Source organism: Lipotes vexillifer, unplaced genomic scaffold (genome assembly GCF_000442215.2).
Source record: "Lipotes vexillifer unplaced genomic scaffold, Lipotes_vexillifer_v1.1 scaffold782, whole genome shotgun sequence".
Lineage (NCBI taxonomy): Eukaryota > Metazoa > Chordata > Mammalia > Artiodactyla > Lipotidae > Lipotes > Lipotes vexillifer.
The window spans coordinates 317,726-340,471 of record NW_006791339.1 but is presented as its reverse complement, the minus strand read 5'-3'; the positions used below and the strand labels follow the sequence as shown (position 1 = coordinate 340,471).

The window sequence follows — 22,746 nt, the reverse complement described above, 5'->3', positions numbered from 1 at the left end:
TTCCGAGAATATCTGATGAGTAGTGGTAAGTGAAGGCAGATCACTGTTTCTCTAGGGTTCTGGGTGGGCAGGACCACATAGAGTGTCCCCTCCCAAAGCAGCTGGGGTTCCAGTTTCTTAGAGTAAAACTCTAAGGAGATGGATTTGGGAGAACTCAGCACACATAAGTGGGGTTTGAATCCATGTGCCATGTGCAGAGATAAGGTTAAAAACAACAGGGACGAAAAAGGAGCCTGTCTTAGTTCAGCTGCTAGAAGAGAATACCATAGACTGGGTAGCTTGAACAATAGAAATTGATTTCTCACAGTCTGAAGGCTGGGAAGATCTGGTGTCTGGTGATGGCCCACTTGCTGGCTTGCAGATGGCCACCTTCTCATTGTATCTTCACATGCTAGCTCTGTCCCGCTTCCTATAAGAACATTAACCCTGTTCCTGGGGGCTCCACTCTCATGACCTAATTACCTCCCAAAGGCCCCACCTCCTAATACCATCCTATTGGGGGTTAGGTTTCAACATATGAATTTTGGAGGAACGTAAACATTTAGTCCCTAACAGCCCTGAGAAATAGCAGCATTTAAACATGGCCCGAAGAAGGGAAGCCTCAGGAGGAAACTGAAGTGTCCAGAGGCAAGTGAGGACTGCCAGGTGTCGAAATACTCGAGGCCCTCTTTCCAGTGGAAGCAGTGCCTCCAGCTCCGGGCACGCAGAGCAGAATGACCGTGGCTTTGAACTCAGTGAAAGCTCACACCTATTTGGGCTCAGGTTCTCTACCCTCTAACCTACCCCCCTCTACCTCTTCTCTTCAGAGAGTCGCTGATCATTCAGAATCCTGTCTTAATTTTATTTTCCCCCAGTAATAGGAACCCACAGTAAACTGAGCATGTGATATCCTTCAAGAGACGAAGGGCCATGTCCTGATAAAACGAACACATTCTTTCTTTTTTTTTAAACATACAGGATAGCCCATTTTCAAGGCTCTGACCCTTATTTATTTATTTAATAAAATATTTATTTATTTTTGGCTGCATTGGGTCTTTGTTGCTGTGCACGGGCTTCCTATAAGCTGCGGCGAGCACGGGCTACTCTTTGTTGAGGTGCACGGGCTTCTCATTACGGTGGCTTCTCTAGTACGGAGCACGGGCTCTAGGTGCGTGGGCTTCAGTAGTTGTGGCACGCAGGCTCAGTAGTTGTGGCGCTTGGGCTCTAAAGCACAGGCTCAGTAGTTGTGGCACACAGGCTTAGTTGCTCCATGGCATGTGGGATCTTCCTGGACCAGGGCTCGAACCCATGTTCCCTGCATTGGCAGGCGGATTCTTAACCACTGCGCCACCAGGGAAGCCCCACATTCTTTTATGACAAAAAAAAAGAAAACGGATAAAATCAAGAATGGAAGGAAACAATAAAACATTAAAAAGTGGTTGTCTCTGAAATATGGGTCACAAGTTGTCTGTGTTTTCATTGTTATTCTTTTCCTCCAAGAGTTCATAGTATTTTCCTCCAAGAGTACGTAGTCCATTTAAAATCTGAAAAGGAGTCTTTAAAGTTATGTTTACATGGGAAAGGCTGATATAAAGGCTGAACAATTATGTAACTTTCGTCTTAAATAAACAGTTTACCAAAGTTAAACTAGACATTTGGGAATCACGCACAGATTTAGCAATTGATGTAGGTTATTTGTCAGATGTCTGAATTTTTGAAACCATTTACATTATACATCCATGTCTGAGAAATAAGAATCCATAAAGAATACCTGAAAACAGACCATTGTGTGTTCAAAAGATCCAGGGCAACCTCTTGGAGGTTATACTGTTTGGTTCTGAGCAAGGATCTGCCAGGATAACGATCAAGATTACCACATACAGCTGTGCAGGTTTGTGCACTGAACAACTCCAGGGGGCACCTTTTACTTATAATGTAATATGAATGGAATCTGTAGAAATGAACCTGAACAAGTGATAGACCTAGTAATAAGCAAGTGACATTTTAAAGACCTAACCCTGTCACCTGCCAGAATGTTAGATCTTATTAATGGAATCTATTACCAAAGATTCAGCTATGAAAAAATTATAAACCTGCAAACTGCTCCAAATGTAAGCAGTCTAGGAAATTCTGTGAAATATTTGCTGGTGCCATAGACTATTATGATAAGAGTGTAAAAGGGCAATTAGTTAACACCTTTTGTTTTATTCACTAAGGGCCAGTCTCAGTTTCCAGGAGAAGTGTGTCTCACGTGCTAAGCAAGGAAGGAGGTGGAAACATCTCAGTCATTGTGCTTGGGGGTGCAGAGGAATCACTGGATGCCCATCCTGGAAAGTTCACTCTGTTCATCCGCCAGCGGAAGGGATTTGTGAAAATTGCTTTGACCCATGGGTAAGTGGCTTTTCATTTCAGGCAACTGGGTCAGGGAAGTTAACACATTATTAAATGAACACAAAGAAGTAAAGTAATTTTTCTGGCCCTTAAAGACAGAGCTCCTAATCGGCTTCCCAATGAAAGCAGATGTGGATGTTTATGGGGAATGAAATACAACCTTCCCACTAAGGTAACTCAATGTCATGGCATCCAGCAATTCAACTTGTCTATAAGAGGAAAACCAAAAAACACAAAATTTTATATGCACAGTATAAATTCCCAGCCAAATGAACAAATGAACCATGGCCAAAACCACAGATGACAAAGAAGCTTCCTGGAACCTTGATTTTCTATAGAATAAAATTCCACAAACCACTAAGACTGCTGAGGTACCTCCCCAAAGGACCTCAGGTATAAGTCAGTTTCAATGTATGGAACATGAACTTAGCGCTATAGGGAGGCTTCAGAACATTAAAGAATTGTTAGGACTCTGTTGTAAAAGTCAGCTGGGCTAAATGAAATATTTAAATCCTTTTCATTGAAAATGCTTATTCTTCCTCCTTGTTACTTGCAGTGCTTATTTGGTGCCAGTGTTTTCTTTTGGTGAAAATGAGCTATTTAAACAAGTTAGCAACCCTGAAGGCTCATGGCTTCGAACTGTGCAGGAGAAACTACAGAAGATCATGGGATTTGCTTTGCCGTTGTTCCACGCCAGAGGAATTTTTCAATACAATTTTGGCCTAATGCCCTATAGGAAACCCATCCACACTGTTGGTATGTACATCAAAGACTCGAGGCTTGTTAAACTGAGTAAAAAGGATTACCTTACTTTGAGCTATGTTTATTGTTACTGAAATAGCTTTGAGTAAGAACTTCCTAAAATAATAATCCTGTAGGTGTTATTTGAGCTTCATTTACAGTCTGCCTTTTATTCATGAAATGACTATGTCTTCCATTTGAATGGGAATCAATTATTTTAAAAATATTGCTATCGAACTACAAATAGAATTCAATTTTAGAAATAGAATTTCTAATACTCTAGGATGAATCTATTTCTCTGTACTAGCAGATTACAACATAGCAGTTCTTTGAACACGTTACATCAGAGTCTATTAATATGTGGACATTTCTGTGTAATACATGTCTTCATCATGTTCAGTTCACATAGGCATCAGTTCATTCGGCAAAAGCATTTTTTCCCCAACTAGATACATGTATCCTAATATAGACTGATTTTATCTTTAAAAATGGCACGTGTGGGAGGATTAAAATGGGGGAGTTTGATGACGACGACATTAACCCCAAACTCATCATTTATGCCCCGCCCCCGCTGCCATCCTTTGCCCTTTGGTAACCATAAGTCTGTGGGTCTATTTCTGTTTTGTAAATAAGTTCATTTGTATCTTTTTTTTTTTTAGATTCCACATATAAGCGATATTGTATGGTATTTGTCTGTCTCTGTCTGGCTCACCTCACTTAGTATGATCATCTCTAGGTCCTTCTGTGTCTATAGCTCTGGTTTTTACTTAATGCCTGTCAAGCATGCATCTCTTTTGTTTTTTTTGCGGTACGCGGGCCTCTCACTGTTGTGGCCTCTCCCGTTGCGGAGCACAGGCTCCGGACTCACAGGCTCAACAGCCATGGCTCACGGGCCTAGCCGCTCCGCGGCATGTGGGATCTTCCCGGACCAGGGCACGAACCCGCATCCCCTGCATTGGCAGGTGGACTCTCAACCACTGCACCACCAGGGAAGCCCAAGCATGCATCTCTTAAAGACTCAGAACAAAAGAAAATTGCTTCAGTGCATCCTTCCACTTACCCCCCGAACGATTACATCAGAAACACCAATTCTAGTCTCTAGCATCCTCAGAATCCTGCTATTATGTGAAGCCTTTTAAAAACCAAGCTAAGGATATGCATGTTTCATACAGACTCAGCTGCATGCTCTCATGGTGTCAGGTGGGAGCCAGATGGCTGAGGGCAGCTGGTTTGTGTGAACCAGACCTGCAGACAGTGTGTATTTAAAGACTTTTATTTACTTGGAGAAACACAAGTTAGGGCTAAGTTATTTACAGTTCCATAAACAAAAGCAAAAGCTATGTATCATTCCGTGCGCCAGAGAATAAAACACAATATGATATTGAAACCATGATCTAAGTTGCTACGCTCATTTCTGTTTTAAATCAGTGCGCTTCAAACCCAGAGCTGTTTCTCTGCTGACTCCCTGACACACCCCAAGCAGAATTCAGGCAACGTCCAGAGTGGCAAGTTATTTTGGGGTCCTTCTGCTCCCCCTTCTACTTAATTAAGAGTTTGTTAACTCCACCTTGCATCACAAGAACTCATTAAATATTAGTTGAATTCACCCTAAATCATTACTGCATCTATAATGCTCTCACTCCCAGGTGTCCAGAGATGCTCTGATTCTCCATCCTGTAAGTAGTTTTCCCCCATGTCTCTCAGACCCCACTTCATCAGCAACTTCAACCAGAGCATTCATTTTTTTTAAATAGACTTATTTTATTTATTTATTTATTTATTTATTTATTTATTTATTTATTTGCGGTATGCAGGCCTCTCACTGTTGTGGCCTCTTCTGTTGTGGAGCACAGGCTCCAGATGCACAGGCTCAGCGGCCATGGCTCACGGGCCCAGCTGCTCCATGGCATATGGGATCTTCCTGGATCAGGGCATGAACCTGTGTCCCCTGCATCGGCAGGCGGACTCTGAACCACTGCTCCACCAGGGAAGCCCTATTTTATTTATTTATTTTTGGCTGCGTTGGGTCTTTGTTGCTGTGCCCGGGCTTTCTCTAGTTTAGGTGAGTGGGGGCCCCTCTTCATTGCAGTGTGCGGGCTTCTCACGGAGGTGGCTTCTCTTGTTGCAGAGCGTGGGCTCTAGAGCGCGGGCTTCAGTAGTTGTGGTGCACGGGCTTAGTTGCTCCGCGGCATGTGGAATTTTCCCGGACCAGGGCTCAAACCCGTGTCCCCTGCATTGGCAGGTGGATACTTAACCACTGCGCCACCAGGGAAGTCCCCAGAGCATTCACTGTAGTGTGAGCAAGGTTCACTAAGATTCACTAGGACTGTAATGGTTTTGTCTGTTAATGTCCTGTTAGTTAAAATCCCTCTAAAAATGTGCTCTGGCTAATTCTAAGGTGCCATCATCAGTCTCTGCATATTTCTTACACCAGACTTTGCTAAACCATTAGGTTTCTCTGCATCCTCCATCAAGACCTTCTTTCCTCTTTCCTGAGGGTCATTCTCAATGGACATAATTTATAAAGAAGCTACCATATATTTTCTTTATGTGTCACAAATAGTATGTCATTTATATATTTTATCCGGGTTATTATCAGTTTATCCAAATACAATAAAGTGTTCACATAGATTATATTTTATTACATGATAATGGAGAGAAACTGATTTCAATGTCACATCCATCATGACAACTGGGAGAGAGAAAGGAAATGAGTTTAGACTTTAAGAACAGTATGTAAAGGGTCGCAGTTCCTTGCAAGAATGTTGCAAGGAACTAACGAAAGACTAATTTGTTGATTCACAAATGTGTCTTGAACTCCTACCCTGTGGGCACTGAGAATATAGCAGAGAACAAATAAGGCAAAATCCCTGCCGTCCTGGAGGTCTGTGATGCAGAAACAAACAAAAAAAAGCAACATTCTTGCAAGGAACTGTGACTCTTTACACACTGTTCTTAAAGTCTAGTCTTTAGTTAGGCCTGTCTGATTATAATTCTTAAGTTTTCAGAAATAGAACAAGTACATATTAAAATTTTTAAAGATCAATTTACTATTAAGTTCAAGTCCTAGAGCCAGTACAGGTGGTATGACAGAAAGTTGTTTGGGTAAGAAAGTAAAATACGAGGGAAACTTGCTATTTAAAAGAGGAAATTTCATGTGTCCTAGTATGTGTTGGATTTAAGTTTTAAAATGTCATGTTGAAAAATTTCAAATGTTCAAAAAGTCTCATGAGTAGTAAAATGAACTCCTGTGTGCCTTTCTCCTAGACTCACCGGTTGACATTTTTACTACGGTTTTTCTCTCTCTCTGATGGTATCATAAATACACCTTTTACTATTGTTATTGCTGAACTGTTTAAGTGCAAACAACATGACCATTTGTTCCTAATTACTTTTATGTCTATCTCTTAAGAACAAGATTATTCTCTTTTATTATGTCAGTACAATTCAGGAAATTGAACATCGATTAAATGCTATTAACTAGTGTACATGCCATACTCAAATTTCATCAGTTGCCACAATAACATTCTTTTTAGCTATGGGTTTTGGTGGGGGGCAGTTTTCTTCTTCGTCTTTATAGCATGAGCAGTTTTAAGGCTGATAGCATGATCGGATCAATGATATCTACAACTTACTCTCAAATGGTTCTACAAAAATAAAAATACATGTGTATATCCATATCCATATTTTGTGTGTGCACAAAATGTTTAAAACTGGTGAGTCTAGAGGAAGAGCATGCAAGTGCTCATTGTATTATTTTTTCTATAGGTTTGAATTTTTTTTTTTTTTTTTGATAAAAAAGTTAGGGAAGGGAATGTACCTTATTTAAATAAAACTGGTTTGGAACCACTTGAGGACAAAAGTAGTCCATTTTGTTTCAAGTCATTATTCTATCCTAATGGGAAAAAAAGCAGGCTAATGGATTTTCTGAAACAGAAAGGAAGGAAGGGGAACCTAATTTAAATTTTAATTGTAAAGTAGAGATTAAAGGAGGTAATAATAAAGGAATTAGTATGGTGCCCAGTACAATGTATTAAGTACTCAGTAAATGTTCATGAGTGTGTGTGTGTGCATACATATACACATTTATATACACACATACTTACATTGGGCGTCTTCTGAGACTCCATCATAAAGCAGGGGTTTACTTGCACCCAGGTTTTGACTCTTCCCAAATCCCACTCTGCCCAGCTCTCTGCCTGGTCTCTCGTGTGTATGGCTATGTAGCATCTAAAGAAAGAGTAATTCCTATGTGAGACCATTAGAGAGAGAAAACTGCAAAATTTTCACAATTACAGAGAAATAGAAAAAAAGACTCCTTATTGTGAAATATCTACTCTTTGCGTCAATGAGAAGAAAATAACTCCCATCTCCAAGCTCTTCTGCAGCTGCAAATACAATAGCTCGTGAAGCTGCTTATTCCTCATCTAGGTAAATACAGCGCAGCATCACAGGAATTAGAGCAAGACTGCTGTGTAAGGCAATAAAGACATAACTAATCCTGAATTGTTGGATGGAATTGAAAAGGGAACAAAGGAGCATGCCAGCTATAAAAAGCACCGAAACATAAACAAGAGCTAAGATTCCTGACTCTGCCACAAGTAGATGTTAGCTGATTTTTCCAGGGCAAGGAGTTCTACCTCCAGAGCAACCTGATGCAGCTGGTTTTTCCTTTGTGTTATAAAAAGGGAGTCAGGCAGCAGTCTGCAACTAACCCAGTCTTACGTGGAAAACAGCTTTCTTCTCCTTGATGGTAAAAATCTCCTTTTTGTGGAGAGAGGGAACTCTGGTCTTCTAGGGCTCTGGGGACCCTTCTCAGATTTGCAAGGTTTTGTTTTGTTACCTCTGTCTGTATCCCTAAAAAGTAATTGAGAAAGGTTCTTACTCTCTAATCCAATTTTGGGTTAGTTTAGTAAGGAGGGGCAGAAGTGCTGGGTTTAAATCTTCATTTCCTTTGGTTTTTGTTTGTTTGTTTTTGTGTATGTGTATGTATAGTTTAGAGACTTTCAGCATCTCAGTTTCTTTGTGGGTAAATAAGAGGAAGACAAGTATGACTGTGTTTGTCTCACAGTTTAAAGGGAAAAATCTAATGATGATAAATTCAATTTATATGAGCGTGTTTGAGCTCTCTGGAAGAACTATCTGAAATATAATAAAACCATTAATAGGAAAAGAACGGGATTGGAATTAACTGTAGGATATCTCAGGAAATAAGACTCAATAATTCAGAATTCACAAGCCCTAATTGAAGTAAGCTGGGAACAACACTCTTCATCTTCTTAGACCACTGTATCTCTTTATAAATCCCCCTTCCCACCCAGAATAGTTGCACTTAACCTCTCTCCTTGGGATAATTTCACCAAGAAAACAGAAGCTATTTCTGTAACGCCACAAATTTGCTAGTAGATTTGCAGGTAGATTTCTCAATGAGCACGTAAATTTCTCAGTTTCTTTCCTCAGACAACAACAAAGATCAGAGCTGGATGGAAGCTTCAAGGTTGCCTCTACTCTTTTATTCCATACATGTGAATATTAAGGCCAGAAGAGAAGTTACTTACTAGCCCTGTGTACCTGCTGGTGAGCTAGCGCTGGATCTGGTCTAGCCTGGTGCTTCTTGTGCAACACCAGCCCCCAATTCCACCCCATCATTTCAGCCTCTCCTAGTCTGTATTTCAACCACAAATGACACGAGAGTTCCCTGGCCATTCTGTGGTTAGAACTCAGTGCTTTCACTGCCTTGGGCCTGGGTTCAATCCCTGGTCGGGGAACTGAGATCCTGCAAGCTGTGTGGCAAAAAAAAAAAAAAGTCAACCACACTGACAGCGAGATAGTTATGTTAAATTACAAAGGACTGATGTCTACTATGTATGTTTGACATCCAAGCTTTTAAGGAAAACTGTATAGGAGCTTCTTGAGGCTATATATGGTTAAAAACTTAGCAATTTGAGAATACTAATATTGTGATAAGGAGATTATATATCTATACATAGGATATATAGATTATGTGTAACATTGTATATAAATATAGATAGATATAGATAGATATCTTCTTAATATATAATATATTATAATATATGTGTGTGTGTTTGTGTGTATACATTCCCTTCTCTGTGCTCCCTTACCTCCCATACTATTGTTACACTTCCTTCTACTGTTATTTATCACTTCCTTCTTTCTCTGGTACCTTCTTAACTAATCACCTTTTGTTACTAACATGGATTGAACCTTGGATGTAGCATGGGGAGACTCCGGGTGGGCAAAGGAAGCCCTGCGAGTGCCATTCTGTTACCTACAGCCCCATTTGACCTCATGCCCAAGCTAATCAAATGTAGTAAGCAGTTTGCCGTTCATTGAACATCCTGTACATTTTCAATTCTTGGCATCGGTAGCAGCATCAGGCCAGCAGAGGGCGCAATGAGTAGCAGAGAGGACTGAGGGCAGCAGGAGGTGGAGCCACGTATATCTAGTCTCAAAATCTGACGCAAGTGAGATAAAATTTATTATATAAATGCCTTAAAATACATGTAGAAATTGCTAGGTTTTAAAAAATTAATTAGTTCATTTTTAATTATACAGATAACACCAATGCCTTCTCATTGTAGAAAATTCATACAATACAGATAAAATGTAAATTCCCCCAGCTCTACCTCCCTCCCTCCAGGTAAGGGCTATCAGTGTACCTTGTAGATTTACTTAGTGCACTAAAAGCTTATAATGCACCTAGATAGAGAAATTTGTAATAAATAGGATCATACTATGTTATTTTACAACTTTTCCCCACCTACAACATTTTAGACATCTGTGTGTGTGTACACACATATATATTTCATTTTTTAAATTGAGATATTATTGCATATAACAGCTTCAAGTGTTGATTTGATATTTGTATATATTGTAAAATGATCACCACAATAAGTCACCATACACAGTTACAAAAATATTATTTAGTTTTTTAAAAAATTGCTGCCTAGGATTCCACTGAATGAATGGTCTGTGGTTTATTTAATGTTTTTTTCTATTAAGACTTTTGGTTGGTTTTGTTTTCCACCATGACAAACAGTGGAATCCTTGTGATTATGTATGTTTTCTGGTACGGATACTTAGCAGTGAAGATATATATTCTTTTCATTTTTTTAGGATGACATTAAACAGAGCCAGAATAGAGGGCTGTTGCCTCATGAGTTAAGATTTCCCAGGCAGTGATAATAGAGCACTGTGGTCTGGCTGTCAGCTGTACCAGAGGAGCGAGCTGCTGACGTGCACACACAGCAATGTCCTCTTATCTCCCAGCTGCAGCCAGCACAGTAGTTCATTTGACTCAAAGTCAAAACCACAAGTGTCCTGACAATCCAGCGTCTGCTGAGAAGGAAAGCTCTTTATTTGCTACCAAAAGAGATGGTGTGACTACGGCAGGCAGCCAGTAAAATGAAAAAGGGATGGGAGCTGGCAGGCCTGACAGATTCTGATTGGGAGATCTTTCTAGGGCTGTCCATTAGAGGTGGTAGTTTGTGGTGGAGTGGTTTTGATTTCTTATGTATGATGTATTCTCTGTTTTTGCAGTTGGCCGCCCAATCCCTGTTCGTCAGACCCTGCACCCAACCCCAGAGCAGATTGAGGAGTTGCATCAGACCTATATGGACGAGCTAAGGAAATTATTTGAGGAGCACAAAGGGAAGTATGGTATTCCAGAAAATGAAACTCTCATTTTTAGATAACTGTCCTCTTAGAAGGCATGCAAGAGGGCGAGAGAATATCCCATTGAAAGAACAGATATTTTAAATAAATTTTTTCTTTGATGAAGGAATCAAATTTGTAACCAAGAAGTATTATGTATGGTGACAGATGTTGATGTTTATCTATGGTAACTAAAAATCCAGTGGGTGACTATAGGGTAAGGTTGGAAATGATTATCAGCCTTTTAATCGTCTTCCTCATTTAGGAAGGTAAAAATTATTTTACAGGTTAAGAAAAGGTTTAGAATTATTCACGTGCGGGACTTCCCTGCTGGCGCATTGGTTAGGGATCCACCTGCCAATGCAGGGGACTCGAGTTCCAGCCCTGGCCTGGGAAGATCCCACATGCCACAGAACAATTAAACCCATGCGCCACAGCTACTGAGCCTGTGCTCTGGAGCCCACGAGCCACAACTGCTGATCCCGCGAGCCACAACTACTAAAGCTTGCGCGCCTAGATCCTATACTCCACAACAAGAGAAGCCACTGCAATGAGAAGCCCACGCACCACAGCAAAGAGTAGCCCCTGCTCGCCACAACTAGAGAAAGCCTGTGTGCAGCAATGAAGACCCAGTGCAGCCAAAAAAACCCTCAAAATTATTCATGTGCTTAAAAAAAATGACAGCTTCAAAAAAATAATTAGACCCCTTTACTAAATATTACAATAACTTAATGTGGCATTTTCACTGAATATGACAGCTGTTGTTCAGCACAGCTGGAACATTTACGAGACAGTGTGTAAAATAACTTGCCACGTAGAACTGGAGGACATCATTTTTTTTCTGCGTGAACAGACCATTTATTAGTGAATGATGTTACTTTAAAGACTTAGATAATATGATCCTTTAGGTCATATCAACCAACGCATTTTTATACAATATTGCAGAATTTTAATGCCATTTTGGAAACAGGATGAATCTACCATATGGAAACCCATGTGGATGAGAGCATGTCTTCTCTTTTCTAATTATGCTTAGAAATATTCATTGTTACCGTTTGCTTAGAAATATGTTCATTTGCTACAGGTAAGGAGGTCTTTTGGAAGACATGCTTTGGACGGGTTTTAAGACATTGAAATTACAAAAGGTTTTCACAGTAAAAGGAAGTGTTTTAATTGTCTTCCAGTATGGCCTATTCGAGTAAGATGAGCTCTGAGAGACAGCGCCCTCTCTGGTGAGATGTGACCAGTTCACCGTTGACTCGGGTTACATGATTCTCCCTAAACCAGAATGTCAGGTCCGGGAGGGCGGGATCCTTGTCCTTCCTGTTCATGGATGTCTCCTTAGTGCCTGGGTCAGCTCATGATACATAGTAGGCATGAAATAAGTACTTGTTGAATGGGCGTATTTCTAGGTGAACACACAAACCTTGCCATAGGTAAAGAATTTTTTTAAGCTGTACCATAGTATGAAACCTATTCTAAGAAAAGACGTACTTTCCGAAGGAGGTAATTTATGTGTGATTGTCCTGTGCCAGTAATTGACAATATCTCAGGCTGGTTTGTAAAGAGCAAGTTGAGGAGGGTTTCTGAGAATTAGTCACTAAGCATTAAGTAATTATCCAATAAGTAAGAAGAATATCTAGTTTGCAAGTGATCTCCACGGCCACATGTCTTTCTGTACCTTCTCCACTCTCAGTATTTGGGGGCAACTTTATTGAGTTGTTCTAACTTACTGTTAATATGTGTTAAAACCCCTAATTTTTTAAACATCAGGCCCTGGGCTAGAGCCTGGACTGGGTGTAGCAACAGCAAAACACAATCATGCTGGGTAATAATGCATGAGTAGAAAAGCATTTCACACACGAAAAAGGAAACCTTCTCAATTGTTCTATAGCAGACTTTTAGGCCAGCATCCCTTTGGCTTCATATGGTTGAGCAGTCCAGGAGGCCACTGATCCAAGGCCTTAAAATTAGATCAGTTTTTTTGTCAAAGCAGGGAATAGGGCACATCCTATTTTATTCTCTTTCTCTCTCTTTTTTTTTTTTTTCTGGCCTCTCCTTGTGGCTTGCGGGATCTTAGCTCCCCGACCAGGGGTTGAACCTGGCCTCTGGCAGTGAAAATGCCAAGTCCTAACCGCTGGACCTCCAGGGAATTCCCAGGACACATCCTATTTTAATAGATGCGGATAATTGGACTATAAATCCTTTTTGGTATTACTCAATACCAAACAAATGTAAAAGGAGCACCATTTACATAAAACTATGCCCTAGCTGGTCAGGGGTAAGTCTTTCTGACAGAGCTGTGAGGCCCAAGTAACCACAACAACTAAAGGCCTCTAAGTATTATAAAATCCATGAACTTCATTCCTTTGGAGAAGTTTATGAAAATCTCATGACACAGTCTTTTGCGATCTCACAAGGTATGAATTTTAATGTCACACTCAGTAGTGAGGGGGCCAAGATGACCACCAGCCTCCACGGGATTGTCTAGGAAGCAGTTAAAGCCCATGTGTGGAAAGCAGAGGCCCTGAAAACTGGGAAAAGTGCTGCTCTGATGAATTTATTTAGAATTATGCCATTTAAAAAATCTAGACATCAGCAACTTTAATTTTGGCATACATAAAATCTTATTTTCAGGTACGTATTAGGGAGTTGATCTCCAGAGGTCTTAATCCAGCAAAGCCAGAAGTCCTTTCATAAACTCAAAGTATAGTTGTAAGTTCCATACAGTCCTACAGACTGCAAATGAATATATATATATTTAAAAAATAACTTTATTTATTTATTTATTTTTGGCTGTGTTGGGTCCTTGTTGCTGCGTGGGCTTTCTCTAGTTGCGGTGAGTGGGGGCTACTCTTCGTTGCGGTGCGCAGGCTTCTCACTGCAGTGGCTTCTCTTGTTGCGGATCACGGGCTCTAGGCGCATGGGCTCAGTAGTTGTGGTTCGTGGGCTCTAGAGCGCAGGCTCAGTAGTTGTGGCTCCCAGGCTTAGTTGCTCCGCGACATGTGGGATCTTCCCGGGCCAGGGCTCGAACCCGTGTCCCCTGCATTGGCAGGCGGATTCTTAACCACTGTGCCACCAGGGAAGCCCGCAGGTGAATATTTTTATAGGAATTTTTGCTACAACACAAACGTGAGCCATATATTGTATTCACTAGTATGGTTGGATGGAGATCTCCTCAACTTTAAAGCTTCTCATCTAATATATAATTGCATGTAAAATTTAAACAGCAAAACAAAGTAACAAGAACAACAACAACAACAAAAATAACCCCAGAACACCGGAAGAGAAACTGGGCAGATTGCCTTAAGAAAATGTGCATTTATGCTCTTTGATTTGCACATCTCTTTCTCCTGTTTCCTTTGCACACCAGGTGCAGGCTGAGTCATTTCCTTTGTCTTGCAGCTAGAAGTATTGAAATTGTCCCTACGCAGCTAGGTCTATGACGTTCACAATGAGGTTTGCAGCTCTGGTGCTTATGAAAGCCAACCAGTTTTGCTCTTTCTCAAGGGGAACCAGGGCAAGGGATGCTGCGTGATTTACGCAAACCCTTCACCATGACTGTGAAAACAGTCAAAGTCTATATAAATCAGGGGTGATGAGTGAGCCTTTATTATTTGTGTAGGGTTAAAAGTAAAATCCCTACTTGCAGTAGAAGGTACATTTCTGTCAAGGGAAGCACAGGAGGTGGAATCTAGATTCAGTGCCCTTACTTCTGTAACTTTGCGTCTCTTCCAGACTACCTCAATGGTGCAGACTCAGCCAAATTGGTGATAAATCTGAAAACATGTTTGTGGTGCATTATCTTTGTCTTCTTTTCCTCTGAAACAGGAGAAAATGTTGATGGGATCTGTCAGTTGGCTGGTTTTCTCCAATAGCCCAAGTTTGCTAGGTGATAAAATGTCTATTTGTGGGGCTGGGAGAGTTCCTTCCAGTAGAATTTGTGTATCTTTTTAAAGGAGAAAAACAAGGCAGTGTCGAAATAACCAAGTAGTTGCTCCTGTTTCTCTAGGATGGTAAACACAGAAGCAGTTCTTTATATTTAAAGCAGAGGGATTTCTCTAATGCCTTGTATTGGGTTGAGCAAAAAGTTTGCTCCAGGTTTCAATGTTACAAAAACCCGAACGAACTTTTTGGCCAGCCCAATATTTTAGTTATTTTAATTACTCCTTCCCAAACACCATCAGCTTAGTGCCTTAATATCTTTATATGAGAAGAAGAAATTTTATCTCAATCCATAGATAACCCATGGGGTGATGAGTTCCTCGGTGGCAGAAACTGTGCCTTGTGTGTGTTTTGATCCTGGCCCAAAGAGAGCAGTCTTCTGCCATCTCTCCGTGAATGCTCGAGGCACTGACCAGGAAGTTTGATGGATGATGCCGTGGAAGCCCAGTTTTAGAGCTAGAAGGGACTTCATAGTCTGTCAGTTATTCCTTCTGCACATGAAACAGTTGAACCCCAGTGAGGTTTAATATGCATTGGATTGAACAGATTGAACAGGAGGTACTGCTATTCTGTGACTGTTGATTAATAAACCCAGGAATCCTCCTATAAAGCAAAAGCGTCAAAGAAGTAGGGTACGATTAAAACTACACTTAAGGGGCTTCCCTGGTGGCGCAGTGGTTGAGAGTCCGCCTGCCGATGCAGGGGACACGGGTTCGTGCCCCGGTCCGGGAAGATCCCACATGCCGCCGAGTGGCTGGGCCCGTGAGCCATGGCCGCTGAGCCTGCGCGTCCGGAGCCTGTGCTCCGTGGCGGGAGGGGCCACAACAGTGAGAGGCCCGCATACCGCAAAAAAAAAATAAAAATAAAAAAATAAAAATACACTTAAGGCAAGGAATTTAACAACTCTGCAGCAAGCTCTGTCTTATTGGTATTAAGAACATTTTCCTTTCTTGAGATCAGTACACCGCATTGTTGACTTTTCCTTTTTGCAAGAGCTATTTTGGTGATGTGTCCTGGGCAAAGCCCAAGTTTCCAACAACAGGCTTAGCCACTGGAGCCTTATATACTGGAGCAGCAGGATGGGGCAAAAGCTGCCTCAGGCCCAGGGCGGGTGACAGAGCCTGCAAACATCTTCCCTCTCAGTTGTGTTGTGATCATTAATGCAGCCAAAGCAATCCCACTCCTCAGACAGGGGTGCAAGCAGAGCTTCTATACGCCTCACAGTCTGCTCCAAGCCCCAGTCCATTTTGGCTTCAGCCTCCTCCAGCTGGCTTGTCACAGCTGCTTTTTTTTTTTTTTTTAAATAGCTCTTAGATTCTGGTTACGAATTATCTTAGGCTCTCTTGAGAATAAAGATAAATCCGACCTTCCTTGTATTCCCAAAGGCATTGGGAACTGGCGTGATTCTCTCCTATTCCATTTCCAAACCAACTTGGAGCTTAAGGTCTTGCTGGTTGGATTTCAGTCCCTCTTTTATGGGGATGCAGTCATATTGAGACAACCAGAGAAAGTAACTATCCCATTCTTTTCTGCTCTCCAGGCTTCTATGTTCAAATCATCCTTTAGCCTCTGGTCTTCCACTAATTGGCTGTGTGATGTGGGCTCAGTGGCTTCCTATGTAAATGGAGTTAGGAGTGAATGATCTCCGAGGTTCCTTCTGGCTCTGTCTCTGTGGTCTCTCCCTGGCCTTTTTTCTGTCATTGTGATGACACCTAGTTGGAGATGCAGATTTATGTGATGACTTTTCCTTTTCCTGTACCATCCTCATTTGATTGTGTTCCTCTAAGACATGTAGTGAGTTCAAACGATTGTCTCACTTTCTTGTTATTTATAAAACACAGATTGCTACTGAAATTTCTTCACAGTGACCTTTCATCATGGTGTTTTTAAGAAATAATTTAAATCTCTAAGTAAAAAATCAGAGAAATTTATCTATGAGGCTTCCTCCTTTATATCATTCAAAACTAGGGCATAACAGTTTATTATTTGTTAAACTCTTTATAGGAGATGGTGAATTTTTATATTTTCATTATTGGGTGTGTGGCTGTGTGCTTTTTAAAAGCTCTCGGTTTGTAAAGTTTTGACCAATAAATGTGTTTTCTGCCCAAGTTATAATTGTGTGGGTGTGGTGTTTCACTTGGATGGAATGCTTTTCCTTTTCTCACACCTTGACAAGGCTGAATTAACTTGGACTTGGGGATGAATACAAGCAAGGGAATTGCAGTGAAAAGGTGAGCATTGCAGATTCTCCTACTGAAGAGTCAGTCCTTTAAATTCACGTGATGGGATAAAAGACAAAACAGAAAGCAGGGGCAGGGCTAACGAAAAAGTGCAGGTGTGCAGGTTGAAGCAAGAGCAGAGGGCAGTGAGAGGAAACAAGTCAGGAAATTGCTGTGGTCTCAGGTGGTTGGAATAAGTGTGAAACCTCTCAGATCCAGAAATATTAAAAAACCGGTCAAAAAATTTACAGGTTCTCAATCAAGTGAATCACTTCTAGTGGGTACTGGGTTTCTTTTTGGATGATGAAAGTGTTCTAAAATTAGATTGTGGTGATGGTTGCACAACTCTGTGAATATTCTAAAAACCCCTACACTCTGCACTTTAAATGGGTGAATTTTATGTTATGTGAATTATGTCTCAATAAGGACATTTTATAAACTCAAGTCAATCAGACACTTGCCGAAATAAAGAAGTTTAAAAATTCTTTTGTTTAATGTGTCAAAAATGAAATGGCCTCCCTTTGATGCCAACGCTTTGAATGATAAAGTTTATACCTTGGTTTTTGAGACCTGTTGGTGTTTCTGCTGTTCCTTTTCAAAATAGGTGTTGTCAGTACTCTTTTAAAGTATTTTATTGGATAAAGAACACGCCATTTTATTATGGTGTAAAATACTGTTTGACTTTCATTTTTCCCAGTATTTTATTAATACTGTAGCTGAAGACTAAGTAAATATTATCATGTAAAGATAACAATCAACATTCACTGACCACCTACAATGTGCCAGATTCAGGGCTAAGTACTTTGAGTTATGGCATTTAGCTCTTAAAATAGCCCTATGGATTGGTACTATTTTTATCCCATAGGAAACTGGGGCTCAAAGCAGCTAAGAGCTCTAGTGGAAGCAACCCTGATGCTGGGTGGTGGAGCTCAGACATGATGCCAGGTCCTCTGGCCAGGGCCAATGCTTTGGGTGTAGGGCTCAGGAGCCCTGGGGTGTGTGCCATCTCTTTCAGTAACTGGCTGTGTGACTCTGGGTAAGTGACCTTGTATTCTTCACCTATCAAATGAGAAGGTGGGACACGATTGTGAAGATTCCTTATAGGTCCACCTAGACGTGATTCTATTCTAAAACCGTCTACATTTCCAGGCCACTCCCCAAACCCAGTGGGCATGGCAGCCATTCTCAGCGCTGAGAACAACTCTGGGGACCCATTGTGAGATGGAAGAATGTTGTGTTTGCCATTAGAAGGACAGAGTGAGGAAGTTTCATCAGTGGACTAATATTTGTTGTCAAAGTTTAAAATGTTATATGAAGAAGACTTGTTTAATTAAAAGTCTTGATTTGGGGAGAAACTGTTACTACATAGAGCATTAGCGGGGGAAAGATCATTTTTTCAAACTATGTTATTTTATTATTTTTTTAAATTGAAGTATAGTTGATTTGTAGTATGTTAGTTTCAGGTGTTCAGCAGAGTGATTCAGTCATATGCATGTGGGATCTTCCCGGACTGGGGCACGAACCCGTGTCCCCTGCATCAGCAGGCGGACTCTCAACCACTGCGCCACCAGGGAAGCCCCAGATTCTTTTCCCTTATAGGTTATTACAAACTACTGAGTATAGTTCCCTGTGCTATACAGTAGGTCCTTGTTGGTTAATATCTATTTTATACATAGTAGTATGTGTATGTTAAGCCCAAACTCCTAATTTATCCCTTCCCCCCTTCCAAACTGTATTTTAAAATTCATTTTCTTTATCACATGTGTATATGTATATGTGTGTTCCTAAGTACCTTTAAAAATTTTTCTCCATACAATTGCCGCATGTTCCACGTTTAAGAAGAAATGTCTCCTGTTTGACGTCTCCTTCCCTGACTTCTCCAGCTCACCACAACAACATCTTTAAAAATTCAAGATGGAGGGCTTCCCTGGTGGCGCAGTGGTTGAGAGTCCGCCTGCCGATGCAGGGGATACGGGTTCGTGCCCCGGTCTGGGAAGATCCCACATGCCGCGGAGCGGCTGGGCCCGTGAGCCATGGCCTCTGAGCCTGCGCGTCCGGAGCCTGTGCTCCGCGACGGGAGAGGCCACAACAGTGAAAAAATTCAAGAAGGAGAGGAAGTTTGATCTTTAGTTTGACCTGATACTGGCATTTTACATGTGATGCTGAAATAAAGGAATGCTGTGATCTATCTTAGATTGGTTGACACTATAAAAGTAGGATCACATAATTAGTAATTTCAAATTCGCTTAACTTTAAAATAACATTGAATCCATGCATATGGAATATAAGTCATATTAAATAATTTTAGTGAGATTTGCAGAAGGGCTTATATATTCTATAGCTATAGATACAGGCATTGATGTATAGCTATATATATATTCATTACTGTTATTGAAATAATATCCAGACAAAGGAAATTTTAAATCACTCAGAAGAAAAGTAAATGTGATTCATTTGGGAGCTAGCTCTACTTTTAAAGGTGGATTTGATTTATGGTATTTTGAATAATATATAGTTGATTGAACTTAGTGCAGTTATTATTACCAGTAAACGTAGGAGATATGGCATAGTGACACTACAGTGTTTCCAGAAGTTGCAACATAGTGATGTATTGTTTCAAACCAGGACACAAGCATATTTGCACCTGAAAAGCACTGCAGCTCTAGAGGGAGGGGTGACCTTCACAACCAGGGAAGACCTTGATCAGACATCCCACCCACACTCCTCCCCTTTTCTATCTTCTTCTGTTATTCAGGTTTTTTTCAAAACATTGGCTTCTACATAGTCTAGGAAAAAGAAAAATGAGGTGAAGGGGTAAGTTAAATTGCAAGAAGCAGGGTCTTCCCTGGTGGCGCAGTGGTTGAGAGTCTGCCTGCCAATGCAGGGGATACGGGTTCGTGCCCTGGTCCGGGAAGATGATCCCACATGCCGCGGAGCGGCTGGGCCCATGAGCCATGGCCGCTGAGCCTGCGCGTTCGGAAAAACAAACAAACAAACAAAAAAATTGCAAGAAGCAACCAAGAAACTTACTTTTTGCCAGTGGTCAGGTCAAGGACCATGAAAGTAGGGAAGAGTTAATAAGAAAGCAATGGGGCTGCACGAGGAGGAGGCCGTCTCACGGTTGTACATTTTACGTTAAAGGACTGTTCACATTCCATTCCATGGTGTGTCCTTGTCCTGGAGGACTTTCATTTCAGTAACAGGTGACAGGAACACATCTGGTGCTGCCTGAGTGAAATGGCATCTCAGAAATTGTGCCCCAGTGAAGGAAGATCTATCTTTTTCTTGGCCCTTTCCTGGTAACGTGAAGGAGTGATTCCTACGTTAGCAGTTCACATTTTCTTAGCTCTACCAGACCGCTATGATAAGGATCTTTGCTATTTACCTGGTTACTGTTATGAATCCACTATCTCTTACCTAGACGTCTGGACAGTTGAAAATCTTAGCTGAAAGTATTTTTTTTCCCCAATACTGTGCCAGGTTGACAGATGATATTAGCAACTAGCCCAAAGATCAAATAGTCAAGTGAAAACAGAATAGTAAAATGGTGTTTAAATCTGCCTAGGCAATGTGACCATTAGAACTATGTATTTGCATGGTTACTGTTGAGAGTTCGGTGAAACAAACCATCAGGATAATTTGGCTAAGGGTAATTTGCTGAGTTTAGATGTTTAGATGACAGAGCTTATGCAAAGCAGTGTGCCTGAGTGGTCATTTGTGGCCAGAGAAACCCCTTTTCATAAGGAACTAATGGTACTGAACTTTTGAATTGCTGTGAAGCTGTTACCACATCATTTTGGCCTGACTTTATTGCAGGTATTATTTTCCTTTCCACATCTTGATAGGCTTAGAAACTGCCCCAGGGCCGTTATTTCAAAGGAGAAATTTCTCTTCCATCCTGTCTGTGATGTCTCTTTGCTCAGGGCTTTAGTTTTTGTGAAACAGAGGCATGCAGTAACTTCAGTCTGATCCTCTCTCTGAGGTATATAATGTGTTTTCTGCTAATTTACTGAGTTCCATCAGGGTTGTTTCCTGCCAGAATTATTTGGCAAGAATCCGCTGAAGAATTATTTTCAGATTTGTTTGTAATTACTAGATTCAATCGGAATTTCCTGCATCTCCTGGCAATTCAAAGATTTTCTTGGAGGGGCCAAGGCCCGAGCTGCAAGGTGTATTTCTACGAGTAAATGCAAGAAGTCTAGGCACAGCATGGAGGAAGATGCTTGGGGTCCAGTTCTGAACATCTTCCCAGTCAATTTGACAATTTTGATCCAGCACTGACTCAGTGAAAAGAACCAAGCCACAAGACATGTGTTCTGCCCTCTATGGGGCCATAATTAGAAAGTGTGTTACAGGAGAGAGAGGGAAGCAGCTGTCACAAGATCAGCACCAGCCCAGAGCTTTGGCCATGTAGAGAGATGAGTTATGGCTGGGGGATCCAGGAGGAGTCATGGAGGGAATAGAATCGACTTGGGCTTGCAAAGCTGAGGAAGACCTCGGTGAGCACAAAGGAGAATCTCAGGCAGAGGAGTCAGGATAGGGTGGCTGACTTGTCACAGTTTTCCTAGCACTTTCCCGGTTTTAGCAGTGAAAGCTCCCATCCTAGGAACCCCTCAATCCCATGCAAAGTGGGATGGCCAGCCACCCTAGGCAGGAAGGCAGAGCGAGTGGCTACCTCGAACTGTAGGAGGGATGGCAGGGAGGCTTTTTTTTTTTTAATGTATTAACAGCTTTTAAACCAATCTTTGGAAAATGAATAATTCCAGCTTAGCTATACAGCCTATAATACTCTGAAATTTCCCATCTACTGGGAATTCAATGTGAATGATGGGCTTAAGGCTCTGGAAGGTCACCATACATTTGAGTGAGATTTTGTCATGAGTTTCCCTTAATGCCCTCTTTTGTCCAAGTGGCCTCAAAATTAATGACAGTGAGTATTCCCCAAGAGTCTGGGTCCTGTGGAGAGTGACTGTGACTGTGACCATCTTTTCTGAGCTTCATTTTTCTCTCTCTACAAGGAGAAATTATTTTCTCCTATAATGGATTTCTAAAATATTCTTAATGAATGGGTGCCTAGACCCTGGGACTTTTGAAACTCCAGGTATACTTAGAGGTCTGAAATATTAGAAAATGCCCTAATCTTTATATAGCATTTGCTCCAAGTTTTTATTTTGTTTTGTTCTGCCTTGTACATGTTAAATATATAAATCTATTATTTATAAATTTATATTTATTTTAACAATATATTTATTTCATTTAAAATAAATATACATATCATTCAAATAAATATTTTTTTAAGATTTTGATGTGGACCACTTTTTGTGTGTGTGTGTGTGATACGCGGGCCTCTCACCGTTGTGGCCTCTCCCGTTGCGGAGCACAGGCTCCGGACGCGCAGGCTCAGCGGCCATGGCTCATGGGCCCAGCCGCTCCACGGCATGTGGGGTCTTCCCGGACCGGGGCACGAGCCCGTGTCCCCTGCCTCGGCAGGTGGACTCTCAACCACTGCGCCAGGGAAGCCCGTGATGTGGACCACTTTTAAAGACTTTATTGAATTTGTTACAATATTGCTTCTTGTTTTATGTTTTGTTTTTTTGGCCACGAGGCATGTGGGTTCTCAGCTCCTTGACCAGGGATCGAACCTGCACGTCCTGCATTGGAAGGCGAAGTCTTAACCACTGGACTGCCAGGGAAGTCCTTCAAATAAATGTTATTTATTTACACCTTGCTCCCAGAAGGACTATAGATGGAATAGCTCTGCTAGAGATTTCATGATCTAAATGGTCACTTATGAAAC

General features: G+C 41.2%; 1 protein-coding gene across 1 annotated transcript in view; it reads left to right on the top strand.

The window, feature by feature from the left end:
- Window positions 1–10,928, top strand: part of MOGAT1 (monoacylglycerol O-acyltransferase 1) — a 28,624-nt gene extending 17,696 nt beyond the window's left edge. Inside the window, 4 exon segments of the mRNA XM_007464334.1 lie at window positions 1–25; window positions 2,196–2,370; window positions 2,927–3,126; window positions 10,672–10,928. The exon segment at window positions 1–25 is cut by the window's left edge and continues 3 nt beyond it. Coding sequence (XP_007464396.1) covers window positions 1–25; window positions 2,196–2,370; window positions 2,927–3,126; window positions 10,672–10,826 — 555 coding nt within the window. The 3' untranslated portion in view covers window positions 10,827–10,928.
- Window positions 10,929–22,746: the final 11,818 nt, after the last annotated feature.